Source organism: Rutidosis leptorrhynchoides, chromosome 4 (assembly GCF_046630445.1).
Source record: "Rutidosis leptorrhynchoides isolate AG116_Rl617_1_P2 chromosome 4, CSIRO_AGI_Rlap_v1, whole genome shotgun sequence".
In the NCBI taxonomy this organism is placed as follows: Eukaryota; Viridiplantae; Streptophyta; class Magnoliopsida; order Asterales; family Asteraceae; genus Rutidosis; species Rutidosis leptorrhynchoides.
In genome coordinates, this window is record NC_092336.1 from 446,286,160 (window position 1) to 446,310,765 (window position 24,606).

General features: G+C 34.6%; 1 protein-coding gene across 1 annotated transcript; it reads right to left on the bottom strand.

The window, feature by feature from the left end:
• Positions 1–679: 679 nt before the first annotated feature.
• On the bottom strand, positions 680–3,989 carry LOC139844373 (uncharacterized). The gene is made up of 2 exons (XM_071834593.1): positions 3,699–3,989; positions 680–1,350 (listed from the first exon to the last, which is right to left on the bottom strand). Exons 1-2 carry the CDS (start codon positions 3,896–3,898, stop codon positions 927–929), a joined length of 624 nt encoding a protein of 207 aa, XP_071690694.1. The 5' UTR covers positions 3,899–3,989; the 3' UTR covers positions 680–926.
• Positions 3,990–24,606: the final 20,617 nt, after the last annotated feature.

The window sequence follows — 24,606 nt, forward strand, 5'->3', positions numbered from 1 at the left end:
CAACGTACAAGCAATAAAGCATCAAGTCCAACTATAAAAAGCCACTGGACCCACAATTCCTATAACTAAACTTAAAACTTCCGTTAAATTGATGGTAGATGCGGGTAACTAAAGCGGGTAACTATCTCGTGCCTATGGTTAGTTACGGGTAATGACGGGTAATGAACGGGTAATGAACTATAGTGAGGCCACTCCCTATCGTAACTAAACTATTCATCCTCTTAACCTTCCACATCAGCGCCACATCAACACCAATATCCTATAACTAACTCATAACTAAACACTCCCTATCATGGCTAAAACAATACTCCTCTTAATATACAACGTACAAGCAATAAAGCATCAAGTCCAACAATAAAAAGCACTGGGACCCGCAATTCCTATAACTCTTCCGTTAAATCTATGGTGAAAGCGGGTAACTAACGCGGGTAATTAAGTGGTGCCTATGGTTAGTTACGGGTAATGAGCGGGTAATGGGCGGGTAACTAAGCATAAGGGGTGGTCTAACTGAACCACGCTTCTTTATGCCTTAATATGAGAGTGATTGTCACACTTCACAAACCTGTCGTGTTTGTTAGTTACCTTTGAACTAAATAGAAAAAACTAGGTAAAAAAAGAGGTGCTGATTAGATTAAAGTACACACTCCTTCCATCAATTCCTTTCACATCATGAACAAACATGAGTAGATTCCAATCTCAACATTTTGTTATACCCAAACACTTATGTATAAAGCATGTGTCTTCCTAGATTTTCATCATATAAGAGCCAGATCCAGACCGATAAGTGTCAATAACTGAAATTAACTAACTACCATGTTCAAAAAAATAAAATACCCGTTCAACATCACAAAACGGACCGCCATTGATACAAAAGCTTATTACCTTGATAATATCTTAACAGAAAATCTTAAATCTGAAACATATGATTAAAAATTAGCAACGAGTTGCTCATTATTATTCGTTGCTTCAGCATCTTCACTCCCATCTTCGATTTGTTTGACTTTTGAAGACCAACCATACACGTGTCTTCTAGCATCCCTACGAGCAACACGTTGCTCGATTCTCATTTCTTTAAATTCCTCTGCAAGTTTGGTTTCTTCCTCTTGTGGGAAGAAAAGGACGTCCATGTTTCCTAGCTCTTGATACATTTTCTCGATTTTGGATTTCCATAAAAGCCCCATTTCTGTGTCCATTTTCTTGTACGGTGTCTTAAGAAGATACTCATCGATTCCACCTGCTTTGTCTATACAACGAAGTGCGTGTGTTGTTACTTTGACTCGAATGTGTCGGTCGAGTATATAACTGAATAGCCTCTTTTCCTGTACGTTAGGCTTCCAGTTCCTCCGAGTCCTGTTACATCAATATAATAACTCGATTTATATAGGTTAATGTTCATATCATGGTTTACATTACAAAACTAAAGATTTAAATCCAAACACTAAAGATTTAAATCCAAACAGAGAAGTGTTCTTTTCGTATTTTTATATATAAAATAGTTAGACCAGTACCAACACAGCGTCAGATTCATGGCGTTAGCCATGCTGGCAATTTTGACAGAAGGTGAAGACGGTTAACCCGGCGTGAGATTCTGACGCCGGTAGGCGTTAGTCACGGTTGTCATGAAAACAAATTTGGGAGTGAGGTTTTTTCAGCCAATTATAACTCAGCACACATTTATATATAATATTTAATTTATTTTTTCCCACCCAACTTCCAATCATATTTTAACACATCACCCAATACCTTTTCACTCACTCAAATTTAACACTCACCTTTATTTAACTTCACTTCATCACATTACCACGTCACAGTCAAAAACTAACTTTTTCACCAAAAAGTGCAAATCTGACTACACCTCAGCGTCATGGTTAAAAATAGGTCTTAGTGTACAAGAAATAGTGTATCATAAACAAGCATCTAGCATCTGGTTAATCAAGATCATTATATAGATGATAATTTAAGTACCACGCACAGAAATCTAACCACATGGACAAAGTAATTGTGTTATATTCTAACGAATGCAGAAAATATTATTTAATTTGAATGTATCTTTTAATTACTTACAAAACTATGTGTGTGTATCTTACTGATAGTGAGAACAAAACCTAATGATTATCATACATAGAAATTACGTATCCTAATGTAGTCAATATATTTACATGATTTTATAGAGCATCTTTAGCTAGTACTCCGTACTTTAGAAGTTTACATGATAGACATATCAAAAACGATCATAAGCAGTCACTAATAAACATAATATTTCACTGTTCACTTCACTTTAAATCAAAACATAATAAATTTCTTTTTTATCCTCATCTAACCTACATGACATTCTTATGCAATAGTAGAGGTGAAAATATGGGCATTTCAGGCAGTTTGGCTAACGAATCAAAAGGGTAACATTTTGTATGGGACCGGGCAGGTTATCAGAACACTTTTGACTTTCCCCATCTAATTTCAAACTAAACAAGTACGGAGTATTTATTTGAAAAAATGAGTTACATATGAAATAATAAACAAAAATAGGATTCCATTCATCCAACACTTACGTGGCATTCATTACCCAAATCATCTGATGAAAGCTAGTGACACCATCAAATTAGACTTGGACGGGAACAAGGTTGTCAGTTTCATCAAGGTTACTGTTGACAATTTCATCATGTTGACTGGTGGCCTAAACACGGGTCGTGTTGGAGTCCTAAAAAACAGATAAAAGCACAACAGCATCTTCGAGACAGTTTACATTCAGAATGTTACTGGCCACACGTTTGCTAGTCGTTTGGGAATGTGCACACAATTAGAAAAGGATCAAAATCGTGTGTATCACTTCAAAAGGGCAAAGGAAACAAGTTGACCAGCATAAGCAGCTTATGTCTCTGGTTGAGAATGCTCATGTTGAACGAGTTTCTTTAATAAAGATAATGTAATATTCTCTAGCAGCCGATTTATGTTTCCCCTCACCTATAACTCTATAAGGCAGTGGTTTAATAGAAATAACAATTTGTACTGGTGGACGCTAAGTTTTGTACCATTCAAGATTACTATTCGACTAATGATTATCAAATTTTAAAGAATCAGATAACTATTTAACAATGATTACCATGTACCCATTATATCTTGTTCAGCTACAAAAATAAAACTCAAGTCATTTTAGATTAAATTACTTTCAAATAACTAGCATACTTTATGTGTATCCTGTTGTTAACCCCCTGCTTCCTTTGTAATCAAGATTATCAGTCTCCTACAAGTATTACCCTATCTTCAATAAACATATTAAAAAGATTTAATTTAGAGCTCAAAGTTGTGACTTTAATTCGCAGGTCGAACGCTTTTAATCATCTAAGATGTAACATGTCTCTTGGTTAAGCATACTGCAAAATAACTTATCACCTAATTCAACCAAAGTTGATCACTTTACGCGCGATATTCAAATACCAAACTAGAAAAAAAGCACTTAAGCACATCACACAAACTAAGATTCAAACTTCCATAAATTACCTTATAACATACACTGACCATATAATGATACATCTTGAAAAAGGATTCATAAAAACATCAAAGTATTATAAACTACTCCGTATATTGATAATATGATGCTACCTTAATGCCCACATATCAATCTATCTAATTCTAATCATTCAATTATAAAAGAATCAAGAATCAGTTAAAATAAAAATTGGGAGATTGTGTGTACTTACTTGTTTCCACCTTTCTCACTGACTGAATTTCCAAACTGAATATGCCGGCCGGCGAAGATTCCACGGTGAGCTCTACCCATCACCACCTTACTTTCCGGCAAACATTTTTTCAACGATTCTTTCACTCCTGGATTCAAATTCTTTTCGCCGCCGATATTTTTCATTATCTTCTTCACCATTTCCTTCGATCTGAACGCCATTTTGATCGAACGTATGTGTATATTTAAATTAATTAATTGATTGGAAATGATAATACAAGATTTACCTGTTTGTTTGGATTAATTTGTTCGATAAGCTTTTGGGGTTTAGGGTTTTTTTATGTCATAAATTCCTGTATTTCAGATGTTGGATAAAATTACATAAATAGTCCTTTAAAAAAAGCGTTTATGTTATATTTACTCCTTTTAGTTTTTTAAATAGGGATGAGGGCGAAAAACCCGTAACTCGCGTATTCATATTTGTGATAGGTAGATAAAACAAAAACTTTTACCCGCGGGTATAAGACAGATAAACTTTTGTACCTGTTGAGGGTACGGGCGGGTCGTGGATATATAACACCCCTGACGGGTAATATCCATGATGTGTCAGCGGAGGTGTACGAAATACTATTATAGTTTAATGCGAAATACGACGATATATTATACGATTTACACAAGTTTTGTTTATTTATATAGAATGTGATATACCTAAACCTTGCTACAACACTATAGGCAGTGTACCTAATCGTAGAGTAGTGTAGTTTTTAGTAAGTCCGGTTCGTTCCACAGGGAGCTAGTGATTACGTACCATATTTTTAACAACTATATATATATATATATATATATATATATATATATATATATATATATATATATATATATATATATAGTCATAATCAAGAGGGAAGCACTTTTTAGGGAGAAGGGGGAAGCAAATGATTTTTTTTTATTTTTTCGTTTTTTGAAAAATCTTTGTTCACGAACATTATAGATTAAATGAAAATATGAACATTTAAAAAAGACACTTTGTGATGAATGTCATTATTTTGGCGGGCAAATGCTCGAATAAAAAAATTAAAACATTCAATGCATTGAATGTTTTGCTGCTGAGTTTACTTGCATCGTTTTGTTTTCATCTTGTGTGAAGTGTTTTTTTTTTTCGAATTTAGCCCGATTTAGAGTTTAGGGATTAGGGTTTTGGGTTGAGGGTTTACGGAGTAAACCCTCAACCCAAAACCCCAAACCCTAAACCCTAAACTCTAAACCGTTCGTGTTAAAATATTCAATCTAAATCCTAATTTCTAAACCCTAAACCCTAATTTTAATCCCAAAACCCTAATTTCTAAACCCTAATAGCTAAACCCTAATTTATAACCCCTTAATTTCTAAACCCTAATTTCTAACCCCTTAAAAAAACTCAGCAGCAAAACATTCAATGCATTGAATGTTTTTATTTTTTTCTTTGAGCGTTTTCCCGACAAAATAATGACATTCATCTTTTAAATGTTCATATTTTCATCTAATCTATAATGTTCGTGAACAAAGTTTTTTCAAAAAACGAAAAAAAAATTACTTCCCCCCCCACCCAAAAGTGCTTCACTCTTGATTATATACACACACACACACACACACACACACACATAAGTGTTATTATTATATAAGGGGGTTTTACAGTTTAATGCCCGGTTTGTCGATTTTATATTTTAAGCGTAAAGGTAAATGACAATAATTAAAGTGCGTAAAATAAATAACAATATTTAAATGACGATATATAACATTGCGAATAATAAAATGACAGTAAATAAAAGTACGTTGAGAAATACAATAAAAGAATTATGCTTATTTAAACTTCCGTAACCATGATGTTTGACGTTTTTATTTTAATTTTTTACTCTGGGTCAATTGTCCTTTGTCCTGGCTTATTTGATACCTATCTGGGTTTTGCCCATAATAGTCCATCGGTCATAATTATAAAATGCTCGTCAAATTAACCTTATTCCCGAAGTCAAATATTCCAACTAATTAGAGATTCGAACTGTAACAAGGTTTTAATACTTTGTTAATAATTACACCAAGTTATCGACTTCGTATAATCAAGGTCTTAATACTTTGTTAACAATTACACCAATTATCCTTGTATGTAATCCACCCCCGTTTTACTTAGTCCATGATACATTAATTTATTCACTTGGCCATAATGAATAATAAATTACCCAATCCAATTGATTAATTAAATGATTGTAAACGATATCGTATAAACGTCACTAAATAGGACATTCGTAATCATTTTAATAATTATTAGATTAACTAATTTGAAGATAGGTTCGACAGTTTCCAATGAGTTGTCATTTAATTAGACAATACCCCCACCTATTAATAGTCAATAGTCCAATGTTCACAAGTATCGGTATTTTGTCCAAACCCTAATTATGGTACAAAATCCAATAACTCCGTCTTGATATTTAGTCCAACATCACTATTACTTCGACTTAAATAAGCATAATAATAACTTAGTTACGAGATATTAATTTAAAAAGGAAGAACATAGCTTACAGTGGTTATTAATCGCGTAGCGTTACACAGACAGAGTTTCGACTTAAAACCCGTAAAACATTCTTACAATAACTTTATTATTATTAACTTAAATTAAAATTTAAATTATAATATAAATATAAATATAAATATATAGATTGAGAATTAGAGAAAGAGAAAAGAAAAAGATGTGTGTTCATTCGTCTGAATTCGATGGCCTTTTATAGATGTGACCTGAGTTTGGGAGCCATGCGATCGCATGGGCTCCCTTTGTTATTTCCATGCGATCGCATGGACAGGCTGTCCAGCATACATCTTTCAATTAAATCGTGGGCGGCTTGTTTTAAAATAATATATAATATAATATATATAATTTTATATAATTATATATATATTATATTATATTCTTGTGCATAGTAGACTTGTAATTTTAGATCCGTTGACTCGCGCGTTGATGCTCGGTTTATGTCTCGGTTCCGGATTTTCGAGCGTCCTTTCGTACGCGTAGATATCTTGTACTTTGCGTTCCGCGACTTGTAATTTGCACAAAAAATTATTTTCCTTAAGTTCCAAAATCCGCGCAAGTCTTTAACTCACTTTTAGTGGCACTTTTGAGTGCAATATGGCTTTAGTGGCACTTTTCCAGCTTTAGTGGCACTTTTTCTTCAATTCTTTAATCTTCGTGCTTCGTCTTCATATTTATTTATTTAAACGATTACAACTTAAAAATAGAATAATTACAACTAAAAACTTTACATATTGGGATGATATTGCGACTAAATATATGTTCATTTGGAGCACTATCAATCCAACCCATTAATCCGTAATACCGTTTAAGAAACCCTTGGTTATACCTGCTAAACCACATAAATATATTTCATTATAAATTAATATACTTTATTTTTCCAATGTAAATACATAAATATTTACGGGTTTACTCGCGGGTCGTTGGTATCCGTGGGCACAACTTAATACTCCGTATGTATACTTATTTAAACCCACAAGTTTGCCCGCGGGTCGCAAATATCTGCGAGTCACGGGCGCGGGCGAAAATCTTACCCGTTGACGGGTAGACAGGGCCCGATCGATAGAAAATAAATTTTACGGGCGAGTCATGGGTATTAAGGATATATACTCGTTACTTGTGGGCGTCAGCCTATTTTTAATAAATAATACAGAGTAATAATAATCGTCCTCAATTTATTCACTTTAGAAAACTAAACAATTAAATAAACTAGTTAGATATGAAAATAACTAACTATATTAAATATAACTAATAATCTTGTAACGAGTATGCTTTGCAAAACTAGCTAGTACCAAGTAGTTTTTTGTTGTTAGCTGATAGCTGTTAACTAATAGGTATTTAACAGAGTAGCTGATACTGTTTAAAAAAAGTAAGAGAGCAAAAAACTAGAACTTTTTCCTCAAACGCTAATTCTATTACGGAGTAACTTTCAGCTTTTAACTTTTTCCGTCCGTCTAAAAACTTAAACTGTTTTAACCAAATGAAGCTAAAAGCTCAAAAAATTTCAACCAAACATGCTTATGACAAACCACAGATTTGGGGATATAAAGCACCGGGCACACGTAGTGTTGCTTATGACAAACCACAGATTTAGTTGCTTTATCTTTTTAACATCTTCGATAGGTGATAGCACAACGACAGACTGTGGTGGCAAGATGCATAGAGGCTAAATAAAAAGAAATCAAAAATTAATATATCTGGTTGTCTTTAGAGCACAAAGTGTTCATGTCTATTTTTCAGTGTCGATTTCGGTGTCCATTTTCACCGACGACGAAAAAACACTGTGGACACTGTGTGCTCTTAGCATTTTTCATAATCCAATGTGATATATCTGGTGTCATTTTAGTGTGCATTGGTTTATGGTATTATTGGTGGATTAAAAATGGTCAAATTGGTCTTTGATCTTTTCGGTGTAATATGGATGTACAGTCATTTGGAAATAGTATAAAGTTTTTCTGGATTCGTTTAGATCAATGTGGTGGATGTAAAGGGAACAAATTGGAGTCTATCAATTTTGGCAGGTGCAAAATATATAAAGGGAAAAGAATGTTAAAATACAATGTAAATTTAGAATAATATGGAATTAGTAAATGTATATGGGTAAAATATCTAGATATTAATATGTATAAGAAAATATCTAGATATTAGAATATGAGAGAAAAATCTAGAAATTAAAATGTATAGAAAAATCTAGATATTTATATGTGTAAGAAATATCTAGATATTTATATGTATAAAAATATCTAGATATTTATATATCCATGGAAATATCTAGTTTCTAGAAACTTCCATGGAGTAGTATAAATATAGGTGGTGGGTTCATTTGTGTAAGGTGTGAGTAAGTTGTGAGAGTGAAATAAGAAGTGAGTAGTGAAGAAGAGAAGAAGAGTGTGCGTTAGCGAAAGTAGAGAAGATAAAGCTTGTAAGTAATATTGTAATTGTAATTTAATATAAGTGTTTTTGTTAAGTTTCCCGATCAAGCTTTAGTTTGTGTTTAAGTTCTTAGTGCACTTTTGTTGTTCTTATTATATGGTCGGCTCTGCCACCTAAGTAATACATGGTCGGTTATACCGCCTAAAGATATATGGTCGACACTGTCGCCTAAGTACATTGTGCACTAAGGATTTATAAAATTAAAGGCTAACCAACGTCAAAGTGTTGGTGTAGTGAGTCTAGTATAGTCTAGATCCTCTATAGTGGTGTGTTGGGCTCGTCGAAGCTTCCAACAATTGGTATCAGAGCGGGTCGTTCGGGACCATTGCTAGTGGAGGTACTCATCGGTAAACGTTGGACGTTTACATCGACTTGTTTTCACCAAGGCTCTAAGGGAGATTCTGTCGGAGCACAGTTAGGAACTGTGAAAGCTCATCGGTCAGGGACCAAGCTTATTGGACGTTGGACGTCATGATGGCAGATCTTGCAAGTACGAGCAGTGGAATCAAGAGTCTCAATAACCACAACTATGGTTATTGGCGGACTTGTATAGAATCCTACCTACAAGGACATGATTTATGGGAAATAGTTGCTGGCAGTGACACAACGCCTCCACCGAAAGAAAATGCTGAAGCCTTGAGAAAATGGAACATCAAGGCCGGGAAGGCTTTATTTATATTGAAGACTACAATCGAGGAGGATCTATTGGAGCACATCTGTGACGAGAAAACACCAAAGGCAGCTTGGGAAACTTTTGAAAAATTATTTTCAAAGAAGAATGAAGCACGCCTCCAGCTCTTGGAAAATGAGCTCGCAGGTATTTCACAAGGAAGTCTATCTATTTCTCAGTATTTCACCAAGGTGAAATCTATTTGTCATGAGATATCTCAACTAGCTCCTGAAGAGAAAGTGAGTGATGCAAGGATGAAGAGAATTATCATCCACGGCTTAAGATCCGAGTATAATGAATTTATATCCGCTGTGAGAGGATGGCCTACTCAACCATCATTAATAGAGCTGGAGAATTTATTGGCTAATCAAGAGGCATTAGCCAAGCATATGAATGAAGTAACCATAAAAGACGGAGAAGATGCACTCTTCACAAATAAGAAGAAAGCAACATCTCGAAAACAAGAGGCGATGAAAGAAAGTAAGATATATGGGTGGAAGGGTCGCCCAAAATCAAAAGGCAACGCTTCAGGGGGAGCTCAACAAGGAAGAAGAGATCATCGCCAACAATACGGGGAAAATGATAAGAGAAAGAATGGTGAATGCTTCAATTGTGGCAAGAAGGGTCATTTTGCTCGAGATTGTAGATTCCCCAGAAGGCGAACTTTTGAAGGAAATGTGGCCGCCGCAAGAGATGAGAAGAAAGAGGTCACATTCGAAGCAACCATTAATGAGGAAACATGAGATGCAGAAGCAGGACTCTCCGTTGAAGCTGACATGGATGATCAAGCTCTTGCAGCAACCTTAAAGTCAAAAATAAACTAAAAAGATGATTGGATCATCGATTCTGGGTCCTCAAATCATATGACCAACGATGGGACGAAGCTGCAAGAAATGGAGGATTACAAAGGAAAGAGAGTCGTGTTGACAGCCAACAATTCAAGGTTGTCTATTTCTCACATTGGAAAGACAATAATTCCAAATGAAGGCGGCTCTCATAAGCTCCAACTCGAGAGGGTGTATCTTGTCCCTGGCCTAAAGAAGAATTTACTATCAGTACCACAATTGACAGCAGAAGGGAATTATGTGCTCTTTGGACCAGAAGATGTGTCCGTATTCAAGAGAGTGAAGGTGGTTGGCAATCAAATTATGCAAGGAAGAAGAATAGAGTCGGTCTATGTACTATCTGCTGAAACAGCATATGTGGATAAGACTCGAAAGAATGAGACGACTGATCTTTGGCATGAACGTCTTGGGCATGTTGGCTACAACAAGTTGAAGGGGATGATGGTGAAACACATAGTAAATGGGCTTCATCAAATTGATATCTGAACAGATACAATATGTGCTGGATGTCAATTTGGAAAAGCTCACCAATTGCCATTCAAGGAGTCCGCGCATCAGTCCAAGACACCACTAGAGCTCATACACTCAGATGTCTTCGGCCCAGTGAAACAAACATCACTTAGAGGTATGAAGTATATGGTGACATTCATTGATGACTTCTCAAGGTATGTGTGGGTTTACTTCATGAAGGAGAAGTCAGAGACTTTTCTGAAGTTTAAAGAATTCAAGAAGAAGATAGAAAGTGAGCTCAATTATAAGATTCGGTGCTTACGCACAGATAATGGAAGAGAATATTTATCGACTGAGTTCAATATCTATCTTGAGAAGCACAAGATCAGAAGACAATTAACTTGCCCCAATACTCCACAACAGAATGGAGTGGCAGAACGCAAGAATCGTCACCTTGCTGAAACTTGTCGAAGTATGCTTCATGGTAAGAATGTGCCAGGAAGATTTTGGGCTGAATGTATGAGAACGGCTTCATACGTGATTAACAGACTCCCACAAACAAAGTTGGGATATATTTCACCATATGAAAGATTATGGAAGATCAAGCCAACCGTCAACCATCTCAAGGTTTTTGGATGTGTATGCTATGTCTTCGTGCCAGATCATCTTCGGAGCAAATTTGATAAGAAGGCAATTCGGTGCATTTTTGTCGGTTATGATGAATCAAGAATAGGATGGAGATGTTGTGATCCAAATACTGGAAAGTGTCATACTTCAAGAAATGTGGTATTTGATGAAGCTTCTTCATGGTGGTCACCTCAAAAGATAGAGCTTCCAGAATCTCATGGATTAGAAGAAGTTCCAGAAGAAAAAGAAGAAAGTAAAGAGCACATATCGGATCCAATTAAAGAAGGAGAAGGGTCGTACTCTAAGGAAAAGAGTCCATGGAAAACTGGTGTGCATCAATCTGTATCCGAGGAGGTTCGTCCAAGCCAAATGGATGTCGAGGAGCATGTACAAGAATTACGGAGATCAACAAGACCGAGGCAACCTAATCCAAGGTATGCCAATGCTGCTCATGTGGATGAATCAATACCTATTGAGCCTTCTACTTATGAAGAAGCAGCACAAAGTCGAGAGTGGCAGAAAGCAATAGAAGAAGAAATTAATGCACTAAAAGAAAACCAGACATGGAGTTTAGTTCCAAAGCCAAAAGATGTAAAACCAATATCTTGTAAATGGGTTTACAAGGTGAAGACTGGATCAGATGGCTCCATTGAAAGGTATAAAGCTCGACTTGTTGCTAGAGGTTTTTCTCAACAATATGGACTGGATTATGAAGAAACGTTTAGTCCAGTGGCGAAGATCACAACAATTCGAGTTCTACTAGCTTTAGCCGCTAGCAAATCTTGGAAGCTGTGGCAAATGGATGTCAAGAACGCTTTCTTACATGGAGAACTTGACAAAGAAATTTATATGGAGCAACCAAGAGGCTTTGAGAACAAGATCTATCCTGAGCATGTCTGCAAATTAAAGAAAGCACTATACGGCTTGAAGCAGGCTCCAAGAGCTTGGTACGGGAAAATTGGCGAGTTCTTAGTACAAAGTGGTTTCACAATTGCTCCTTCAGACTCTAGTTTATTTGTGAAACAAGATCAAGGAAAACTAGCCATAGTGCTAGTATATGTGGATGACTTAATCATCACGGGAGATCACTATGAGGAGATTCAAAGAACAAGAGAGAATCTGTCTATCAGATTTCATATGAAGGAGCTTGGAGAACTCAAACATTTTCTTGGACTCGAAATAGAGCGAAAAAGAGAAGGATTATTTCTTGGACAACAAAAATATGCGCGAGATATTTTACAGAAGTACGGAATGCTTAATTGCAAACCTATCTCAACTCCGATGGATCCGAATACAAAACTACGAGCAGATGAAGGAAAAAGTCTTCAAGATGTTACCATGTATCGAAAGATGGTCGGAAGTCTTATTTATCTCACACTAAGCCGGCCAGACATATCTTATGCAGTTGGAGTGGTAAGTCGATACATGAGCAATCCGAAGAAGCCTCACCTTGATGCTGTACGACGCATCTTAAGGTATGTTAAAGGCACTATTAACTTTGGTATTTTATATAAGAGAACAAAAGAATGTCGGGTGACTGGATATTGTGACGCTGATTACGCTGGAGACTATGATACACGACGGTCAACAACTGGATACATGTTTAGTCTTGGATCGGGAGTAATATCATGGTGCAGCAAGAGACAACCAACTGTATCCTTATCAAGCACTGAAGCAGAATATCGATCGGCATCATCAGCAACACAAGAAATTACATGGTTGAAACAACTAATGGAAGATCTTCATCAATCAACAGATTATCAAGTAAATCTTCTTTGCGATAACCTATCAGCTATACGACTAGCAGAAAATCCAGTCTTCCATGCAAGAACAAAACATATAGAAGTGCACTATCACTATGTTCGTGAGAAGGTCCTTGAAGGAAAAATCAAGATGGTACCAACAAAGACAGATGAACAGGTTGCAGATATATTCACCAAGAGCCTAAGTAAATCAAAGTTTGAAAAATTCAGAGAAGCACTTGGAATGGTCTGCAAGACATCGTTGAAAGAAAATTTGCATTGAGGGGGAGTGTTAAAATACAATGCAAATTTAGAATAATATGGAATTAGTAAATGTATATGGGTAAAATATCTAGATATTAATATGTATAAGAAAATATCTAGATATTAGAATATGAGAGAAAAATCTAGAAATTAAAATGTATAGAAAAATCTAGATATTTATATGTGTAAGAAATATCTAGATATTTATATGTATAAAAATATCTAGATATTTATATATCCATGGAAATATCTAGTTTCTAGAAACTTCCATGGAGTAGTATAAATATAGGTGGTGGGTTCATTTGTGTAAGGTGTGAGTAAGTTGTGAGAGTGAAATAAGAAGTGAGTAGTGAAGAAGAGAAGAAGAGTGTGCGTTAGCGAAAGTAGAGAAGATAAAGCTTGTAAGTAATATTGTAATTGTAATTTAATATAAGTGTTTTTGTTAAGTTTCCCGATCAAGCCTTAGTTTGTGTTTAAGTTCTTAGTGCACTTTTGTTGTTCTTATTATATAGTCGGCTCTGCCGCCTAAGTAATACATGGTCGGTTATACCGCCTAAAGATATATGGTCGACACTGTCGCCTAAGTACATTTTGCACTAAGGATTTATAAAATTAAAGACTAACCAACGTCAAAGTGTTGGTGTAGTGAGTCTAGTATAGTCTAGATCCTCTATAGTGGTGTGTTGGGCTCGTCGAAGCTTCCAACAAAGAATTCTGGTATACGTACTTTTATTGCAGGATAAACAGAGAAAATTTCTTATGCTTGTTACCTTTTTGAGTCAACAATGTTGTTTGCATTCCTAGATTTGTGGTATGTTTGAAGTGAATCTGGGTGGTGAACTATGGTCAAGACATTTGAATTGTAAGTATATGTTCCTAGTATCGAATTCTTGATTCTAGATTTGGTTATGAAGGAACTTTATAATAATGCAAAGTCTGGTACGTGCATTGTGAGTATTTGTTTGTTAAATTGACCAAAAAAGACTACTGTGTAACCAGGTTTCAAGCAATGCATTGATAGGAATCTAAAACCTGAAGATTAAAATTTCTTAAAAACTCAAACCCCGCTAACTGGCAGCTAGGGATGAATTCCGGTTTAAAGACAATGGGAGAAGTAATGATAAAATATTGCAAAAAAAAAAAAAAAAAAAAAGTGGGGCTTGCCTGCAAACAGTAAGCGTCGATTTATTGGCGACTTGATTGACTCTTAGAGCCTAAAGTAAATTTCAGGCAGGATTTAAAACCCATGAAAATTTGATTTTACCATTTTCATGGCGTCTCATTTTTATTTTTATTTTATTTTTTTAAAAAAAATTCCTACTTATTGGCCGGAGGTCCACTCGGAAGCAATCTCTCTATCTGTCGAATAGAGAAAGGGATGTCTTTCTCTACTTTTGAGAGTGTTTTCACTTTGGAAGGAGAAATGACTTGTCATTATTCTCGGATAGAGAAAGGATTGTCTACATCTCACCTCCCATACACCACTTATGTGGTATTGAGTTTTGTTGTTGTAGTAGAAAAAAAGGCCATGATTTGAAGTTATTATAATTTGACTATTCAAGTTCGGCCTACTGTATGGAATGTTTTTTTGGAACATCAAACACACACACACACACTGTTTTTTATCAACAACGAGATTCGAACTCATAACTTCAAGATTGATGAGTGCATTGATACCGCTAGGACAGAAATCCATTGGTGCTACTATATGGAATGTAAGTTGCACAGAATACTGTCATATGTTTCGGAATGAGAACAGAAGAATATGTTGGCTAACCTTTTTGAAAAATAGTTTGACAGCCAAAAGTCATGAAGCTGCAATTTTTTTATTTTTTTTTGTTTAAAGAAATATACGATCAGATTTGTGTAAACGCTTAGTTCGTTTGCACAGCAAACACTAAATGCCTTGTATGCAATTACATTTTTGGCCTAGGCTATGGTTTGCCTCTTGTGATCTTCCCCTGCCTTTGTTCAATATTTCCTTTTCCTTATTCGGGTTGCACGTTGTGTTCATAATATTAATTAATTTATTCCTTAACAAAAAAGCCCGAAAGAAACAGACCCCAGATACGGGTACACATACATTGTCACGGTTTAATGTATCTACTAACTAAAATGGGTCACTGGAGCCGCATACAATAATCAATTTTGCTGACTTCTCAAGCAAAATAAGTGTCTCATTATCAGTAACACCTAGTGGACCAATATCATGTTGCGTGTCACTAGATCCATAATCTATTTGTACGAATTAATTAAACCTGATCCGGGGACCGATGATGATACGAGTTTCATCACGACTAAAAAGGTATGCAAGTGTGGGCAGGGCCCTAAATTTTAGGTAGGTGATATTTCTAAACTCATTTTTGATATATCCATGATCAAATAATGCAATTTTTAAAAAATATTCTTAATGTTATAATTCAGTAGGCTTATAACTACCTTTAGTGGCCTAGTTCTTGACTGTAGACTACTAATAAGTATATAGAGAGAATATGAGAGAATATGAGAGAATATATTTAGTGTATGTTTTATAAACTCATAACACACATATTTATACTCAAAAAATCTACTATACAATATCTATAATAATAATAAAATTAACATCCAATTTAACTTTTTATAACACTCCCCCTTGGATGACAATTTTAATAGAGAATAACTAGTACTGCCTCGTTAAAAACCTTGCTAAAGAAAATCCATTGGGATAAAACTTTAGCTAAGGGGAAAAGAGTGCAGCATAGAGTTGACTCCCCCTCAAGTAGGCAACGCCTGAATTGTTACATCTTCTGAACATGCCTCATGCCAATATTATGAATGTGTGTTCTGAAAATAGCAGTTGGAAGTGCTTTGGTGAAAAGGTCAGCAGAGTTTTTACTTGACTGAACATATCTCATTTCAATCTGGTTGTCCTTAATGAGATTTTGAGTGTATGAGAAGAATCTAGGAGGTATGTGTTTTGTTCGGTCACTTTTGATATACCCTTTTTCATCTGTGTTATGCAAGCTACATTATCTTCATAGATAGTTGTTGGACTTTTATCGCGTTCTAGTCCACAAGAATCAGTAATGAGTTGTGTCATTGATCTCAACCAAAAACATTCCCGAGTAGCTTCATGTAATGCAATCACTTCGGCATGATTTGATGATGTTGCAACAAGTGTTTGTTTTTGAGAACGCCATGATATTGCGGTACCTCCATTTAGGAATACATATCTATTTTGCGATTTAGCTTTATGTGGATCAGATAAATAACCTGCATCTGCATAACCAACCAAATCTTGTTTCGATTCGTTAGAATAAAATAATCCTAAATCAGTAGTTCCTCGAAGGTATCGAAATATGTGTTTGATCCCATTCCAGTGTCTTTTGGTAGGAGCTGAGCTGAACCTTGCCAACAAATTAACTGCAAAAGAAATGTCAGATCTTGTACAATTTGTAAGATACATAAGAGCTCCAATTGCATTAAGATATGGTACTTCTGGTCCTAGGATATCTTCATGATCTTCACAGGGAAGAAATGGATCAGTGTCAACATTAAGTGATCTAACAACCATAGGAGTACTTAATGGTTTTGCCTTGTCCATATTAAAACGTTTTAAAATCTTTTCAGTATATGTTGTTTGATGTACAAGTAAACCATTAGGCATATGTTCAATTTGTAAACCAAGGCAATACTTGGTTTTTTCGAGATCTTTCATTTCAAATTCTTTCTTTAGAAGTTGAATGGCTTCATGGATCTCTTTTTTTTGTACCTATGATATTAAGACCATTGACATAAATAACTACGATATATATCTGGTCATTGTTTTCATAATTAAAACACATGTGCAAATAAGTTTATATGTATACACTTTTCTTATCAAGTAATCACTTAATCCGTTATACTATTGTATCAACCCATATAAAAATCTTTGTGATTCAATGGAATACATTTCTTTAGGTTTTGCGTTAGATGTTTCTGATACCTTAAACCCTTCAGGTATATTCATATATATCACTATCAAGTGATCCATATAGATAAGTAGTAACAACATCCATGAGATGCATTTAAGTAACTACCAGGTTGATTAAGTATCTAATAAGTAATTGTATCCATTACATAAGGATAAGTTTTCCTCATAATTCATTTCTGGTCTTTGTGGGAAACCTTGAGTTACAAGTCTAGTTTTGCCTTGTATCTTCATTTGCACATTTCTTTTTCGGATAAAAATTCATTTATATCCCATACGTTTCACATCTTTAAAAGTGATAACGATTGATCCGAAAACTTTTCTTTTATTGAGTGATTCTAATTCAGCTCGTATTGCTCCTTTCTGTTGAGCTCAATCATGTCTATTTTGATATTCAATGACAGATTTTGGTTCCAGATCATCATCTTTATTCATGATGTCATTGTAACATTATATGAAAATATCTCATCAAGATTTTTCATTTCATTTCAGTTTCATAATATTGCATAATTTATTGCAATTTATGTATTTACATTTATCAATATCCTCTGCAGAAGGAGTATTGATTTGTGGTTCTTGTTGAACACTTTCTTTTACCTCATTATCAGCTGATTTTCTTTTTCGAGGATTTTTATCTTTGGAACCAATTGGTCTCCCACGTTTCTGCCGTAGCAAAGACTCATGAGTGACATTATTGCCAGCTTTTGTAATTTCAATTCTAGCTGAAGCATTTACTGCTGGTATATATGATTTAGTCACTCATTTTTTTGTATCTTTAAATGCATAAAGTAATTAATTTGCAAGTTCTTGCATATGCATTATATTTGAACTTTCTTTTCGCATTCTTTTGTGCGATGATCAATATTCCTTAATTGATGTTCACACCATGAAACATCATTTTATTTATATTTCATTTCTCCCCCTAATATAGGGAACAATGTTTCATTAAAGTGACAATCGACAAAACTTGCTGTAAAAACATCACCCATCATGGGTGATGTTATGCGAGGTGTATACGAAATAGTTTATATTTTACTAGGAAAAACTATTAAATACGATACAATTTTACACAAGATATTTATTTATTTATAGAATGGATATACTTAAACCTTGCTACAACACTTATAGGCAGTGTACCTAATCGTACAGTAGTGTAGTTTTTAGTAAGTCCGGTTCGTTCCACAGGGAAATCTTTAAACAAAGCTCAACGCTATATTAGTTTACTTTTATAAAAATACAAATATATATATAAGTAATATTATTATTATAAAGGGGGGTTTTTACCGTTTAATGACCGGTTTGTCGATTTTAAGACTTTAGTCGCAGTTAAAACCTAATGTAAAATATAAAATAAATACAAGACTTAAATTAAAGCGTAAAGTAAATAACGATAATGAAATTGTGAATAATAAAAGTGCGATAAAATAAACTTACGATAATTAAAAAGTACGATAATTAAAAGTGCGATTAAATAACAATAAATAAAAGTGCGATAATTAGAAGTGCAATTAAATATAAAATAAAGGAAATTAAATATGAAATAAAAGAATTATGCTTATTTAAACTTCCGTAATCATGATGTTTGACGTGTTGATTTTAGTTTTATGCCCATGGGTTAATTGTCCTTTGTCCTGGATTATTTAATATGTCCGTCTGGTTTTTGTCCATAACAGTCCATCAGTCATAAATATAAAGTGCGAGTGTCCTCGTCAAATTATTATTATACCCGAAGTTAAATATTCCAACTAATTGGGGATTCGAATTGTAACAAGGTTTTAATACTTTGTTTAATGAATACACCAGGTTATCGACTGCGTGTAAACCAAGGTTTTACTACTTTGTTAACAATTACACCAATTACCCTTGAATGTAATTTCACCCCTGTTTTAATTATTCTAGTGGCTATTATTCCATTCCCGTGTCCGGTTAAATGAACGATTATTCGTACATATAAATACCCCGCCCATCGTGTCCGATTGAGTGTATATGGTAATTTATAGGGACGCCCAATTGTAAATCTTTATATTAACATTAACAAACTATCATTTAGTTAAACAAATATAAAGCCCATTAATAGCCCATAGTCTAATTTCCACAAGTGTCGTTCTTTTGTCCAAACCCCAATTATGGTACAAAGCCCAATTACCCAATTTTAGTAATTAGCCCAACATCATGATTACTTCGTTTTAAATAAGCATAATAATAACTTAGCTACGAGACATTAATATAAAAAGGTTGAACATAACTTACAATGATTAAAAATAGCGTAGCGTTACACGGACAGAATTTCGACTTACACCCTTACAATATTCGCTAACATACCCTTATTATTAGAATTATAATTAAAATTAAAATTAAAATTAAAATATAAATATAAATATATACGATATAGATAGAGAGATGGATATATTTGGTGGTTTTTTCGATCAGAATTCGTTTGCTTTTATAGGAAGTTTCTGAAATTGGGGCTCCGCGACTCGCGGCCCTTTTGGCCTTCAAACTCCGCGAGTCGCGGAGATTGAAATTACAGCTCACATCTTTTGGAGTCTTTCTTGCCGACGGATTTTATATATAAATATAAAATATAAATAATTAATATAATTATTTATATATTATATTATATTCTTGTGCATAGTAGACTTGTAATTTTTAGTCCGTTGCGTCGAGCGTTGAGAGTTGACTCTGATCCCGGTTCCGGATTTTCGAACGTCCTTGCGTACAATTTAATATCTTGTACTTTGCGTTTTGAATCTTGTACTCTTGTAATTTCGAGACGTTTCTTATCAATAATTGGAACCTTTTTGATTGTCTTTTGCACTTTTGAGCTTTTTGGTCGTTTGCGTCTTCAATTCGTCGAATCTGTCTTTTGTCTTCACCTTTTATTATTTAAACGAATATCACTTGTAAATAGAACAATTGCAACTAAAAGCTTGTCTTTCTTGAGGAATAATGCTATGAAATATATGTTCGTTTTTAGCATTATCAAATATTTCCACACTTGAGCGTTGCTTGTCCTCAAGCAATATCGTCTTGAAATACTAGAATCACTTCTTTATTCTTCACACTTTGTACATCAGTGATTTCTATACGGCGGTATAAACAATGGTAGTAACGATATGGTTTACAGTCCCACATGACTATAAAAATTTAGATCCATTAAGGAAATTGGATCTTTATGAAAACATTTGATCTTTTGAAAATTAAATCTAGTTTTTACCCTAGATAAGTTTTCCGGGATAACCCTTTACCGGTGTTTGAAAAATATTTTTGTGGGTTTGGTGGGTTTCAGATTTGAAAATTTTAGCTCAAAACTTGCGGTTTTGTGTCACCCACTTGCTAACCTTGTATTTGGAAAGCAACACGTCCAGTTTACTTGTCCCGTATATTACCTTTCGGTAAACTACCGTCCGGTTGTAAAGGAAAGCGTTGAACAAGCAACTGTTAAGGCAATGTCCCCTGACATGCTTTTAATTATGGTCTATAACGTGTCGGACGCAATTACTATCCTTTATAGGAGCAATAGTAAAGCTCACCCTAGGAATTTTTCGGTCTGGCACAAGGTCCTGACTTTGACCATGCTATGCAACCACCGTTCTTACGGTTGACACCCGATTTAGTTCAGGTGACCTAATGAATTTCAGGTGAATTCCTAGGATTTTACGTTCAATGGTAATGAACGCATTGAAAATAGGGTTTTCAGAAAACAAATCGGTTTGTAATTTTGATCAAAATATTTTCTCGTTCAAGCTCGAGTTTAGATATCATTGAATTCCATGAGTTTGAATTCTCAATCTTTAAGGTCAATCTCTAGGATTGAGTAATATCAGTCTTAAAAGCTGATTTTTAATCTTTAAGGAGATTATCCTTTCTGGGGATCTGATTCATTAGTCTTATCCTAGCTAATTTGCATGGTGCCCCCCCCCATTTTACAAGATAAATCCTTCTCATGGTTAGGATAAATCTGACCACTTGGCGACCCTGTTTAATGCTGAGGTCCGTGGATTTCCTGCTGATTTTAGTGATGACTTTTCTAGATTTTTCGTCAACCTACAGCTGGTCTGGACGACAACTTCATGACCTAAATCAAGAAGCGCGTGTCTTTTTCGGAAGACTTTACTTCCTTTTAATGATGGAATTGATTCATCGTGTAGATCCATCTCTTCTTTTCTTTCATCGGGTAAAAACAGTTTAGTTTAGTCCAAAGCAAAAGTATTTTCAGTTATTTGTTACAGATATATGTGACATATGTTTAAGATAACTTGGTAAATTTTCCCACACTTGGCTTTTATTTTCCTTTTTATCGTCCTCTATTCCAGTTTAAATGAATTTTAACATTTTAGTTTGTTTCTTAATTTATGTCCTTTCCGAGGTAACAATAATTTCGGTGTTAAAACCTAGTTTTATCGTTCATAAATATGTATAAACATGATTTTGAGTTCATTTAATTGAAAATTTTGAAAAATTTTACTAGAATTGGGTAGTCAGTATATAAGACTAGGGCTGTTCTTTTTTTATCAGAGAGCACTAGATTCTAATACAACTACTGCTTTACTAGTATTTTTAATGGTAACCAAGTGTTTAAGATAAAAATTTTAAAATCCGAAAGAATTTAACCCCTTCCCACACTTAAGATCTTGCAATGCCCTCATTTGCAAGAAATCAGTAACAATTTAAATTATTGAGGGTGATTAGTGTGAAAATGATTAAATTTTACCAAAGTTTCCAAATATATTGGCGTTTGTTTGTTGAATGATAAATGGTGCACATCATTTGTTCATTCCGTCTTGTTGTTATTTCACATATATTTTGCATCTTGTCGTCAAAATTAGTTGCTTTTCCTGAACTTAATGCCAGTCTTTGAAAATGCGTTGTTTTACCCTGTTGTGTACATAAGATAAACTGCAAACATATATACATATTTTTGAAGTTTGGTATATTACCCCACATTCAAAAATTATTAAAATCTAAGAATAAAAGTTAGATAATTATAAAAATGATTACAATATTAACAAAAGTATTAAACGTATCAATAATTACAAATTACAAAATAAAAAATAAAAAAAAAATAATAATAAGTAAACTAAGGATGATATTGGTACCAATAGGGGTTCCAGGCATAACCATAAGTGCTATAGAATGCTTCGGCAGGGTCATACGTAGGATATGGTGGCTGCATCTCTATAGACCAAGGAGGGAAGATGGGTTTCGGTGTAGGAATATAGTTTCTACCTATATGTTGGCAATGAGCTATGATTTGGTTCTGATGAACTTGCCAATCTTCAAATGCTCTCTGTCTAGCATTTTCGTATTCCTGAGAAGCTATAAACCTATGCATTTCTTGCATCTCATTCCCCCCTCCTACATTACCTTGCTGCTGGTTTCTCTCCACCTGTGGATGTCTACCATGGTATCGTACTGCGGCGTTATTTCGCCTCTTCAAAACTTTCGCACCATGGTATACATTTAAACCTATAGTATCGCGGGGTTCCGGTTCTTCTACTAATAATCCCCCCGACTTATATCCACACCGAGATATTCACCAATCAAAGTAATAAAAATACCACCTCCTATTATGCTATGTGGTCGCATCCCCCGAACCATAGCTGATAAATAATAACCCACACAATATGGTATACTTACAGCGCTTTGTGGGTCTCGAATACACATATGGTAAAACAAATCTTGTTCATTTACTTTTTCCTTGTTCTTACCCCTTTGTGTAATCGAATTAGCTAAAAACCTATGTATCACTCTTAATTCGGCTCTATCTATATCCAAATAAGAGTAATTTCCCCCTTTGAAACGGTGATGGCTTGTCATTTGACTCCACACACCGTGTGTATCAAAATTTTCATCTATCTTTCTACCGTTTAGTATCAATCCTCTACAATCGGCAGACGCTAACTCCTCAGGCGTATATATACGTAAAGCCTGAGCCATGTCCAGTAAAGACATGTGGCGCATCGAACCGCCTAACAAAAATCTAATAAAAGAACGATCGGTTAAACTAGCTACCCGATCATTCAACTCTATACTACATAACAATTCTTCACACCATACTTTATATACAGGTCTACGTATGGTGAATAAATGTACCCAGTCATTAAAAGAAGAATTACCATACCTCTGTACAAGTAATTCCCTAATTGGCCCGGCCAATTCTACAGCTTCTAAGGGTCCCCATTCTATGACCCTCGGTACCTCAACAACCTTAGAATGAAGAGTATGCAAACCCCGTTGATATTTTGGATAATCTATCCAAAGTCTGTCAAATCTCAGGTTCGGGTGCAACTCTTCCAAGTGCATATCGGAAAAGGTCATGAATGGATGAGGTATATCCTGCTTGTAGTAGTTATCCACCTCCTGTTGTTCCAAATTCTCAGCAGGAGCATTGCGGGCTTGGGATGAAGATTCACCCCTTTCATTCTGCAAAACACATCAAACACAATTTTTGTGCATTCAAATATGCATTAGTGTCAGCAAAATCATCAATCAAAATAATTACAATGACATTATCAATTTATATCAAACTTAAGCTTATTTTCACATTTTTATCAAATCTACACTTATTCAAATAAGCATATACGAAAATTTTCGCCAAGTTCATAAGCATTCAACTCAAATAACATGTCAAAATAATCATTACTAGCAATTAAACAAGTCTCAAATGGCATTATCTTTCAAAAATCAAGTTCATGAATTTTAGACTTGAAAAAGTCCACTTTAATTCTCAAAATCATGTTTAGGCTCAAAGTTTGGATCATTTAACTACCTAGACATATTACACTACTCAATTTAGCAACAATTCATGACAAAAATCGGCCATAACCTGTTTATATCAAAAAGCCCCAAATTTGCTCAAGAACACAAACCCTAGATTATTCAAAATTTGAAGTTTAAGGCTTCTAATCATATTAAACAGCATCAATCTAGGTTATACAAGCATAATACATAAACAATTTAAGCCTAATTACACTAAAAAGCGTCAAAATCAAATTGGGGAAAAAATAGCTCAAGAACACCAAATTTCAGATTAAATGGTGTTTAGGTGTAGAAATTTACCGTTTTTCTTGAGTAATTCTTAGATAGCATCCTTCTCAACATGATTTTAGCAAAAAATTTGGTGATTAACGGTTAAAAATTGGGATTTTGGGGTGTATTTTTCGGGTTTTTGGGGTTTTTGTTCGCTGTTCTTCGCAGTGTTTTTGGGTGGGGGAGTGAACTGCTCTGTTTTTACGTTTTATTTTTTTTCTGGGTTTTGGTCCCTCCGCGAGTCGCGGGGATTTACCCTCCAAACTCCGCGAGTCGCGGAGTTTGGTATATTTTTTTTATTTTTTATTATTATTTTTTTTTATAATCATTAACTTATTAAAACAATTAAGTAATTAATTTT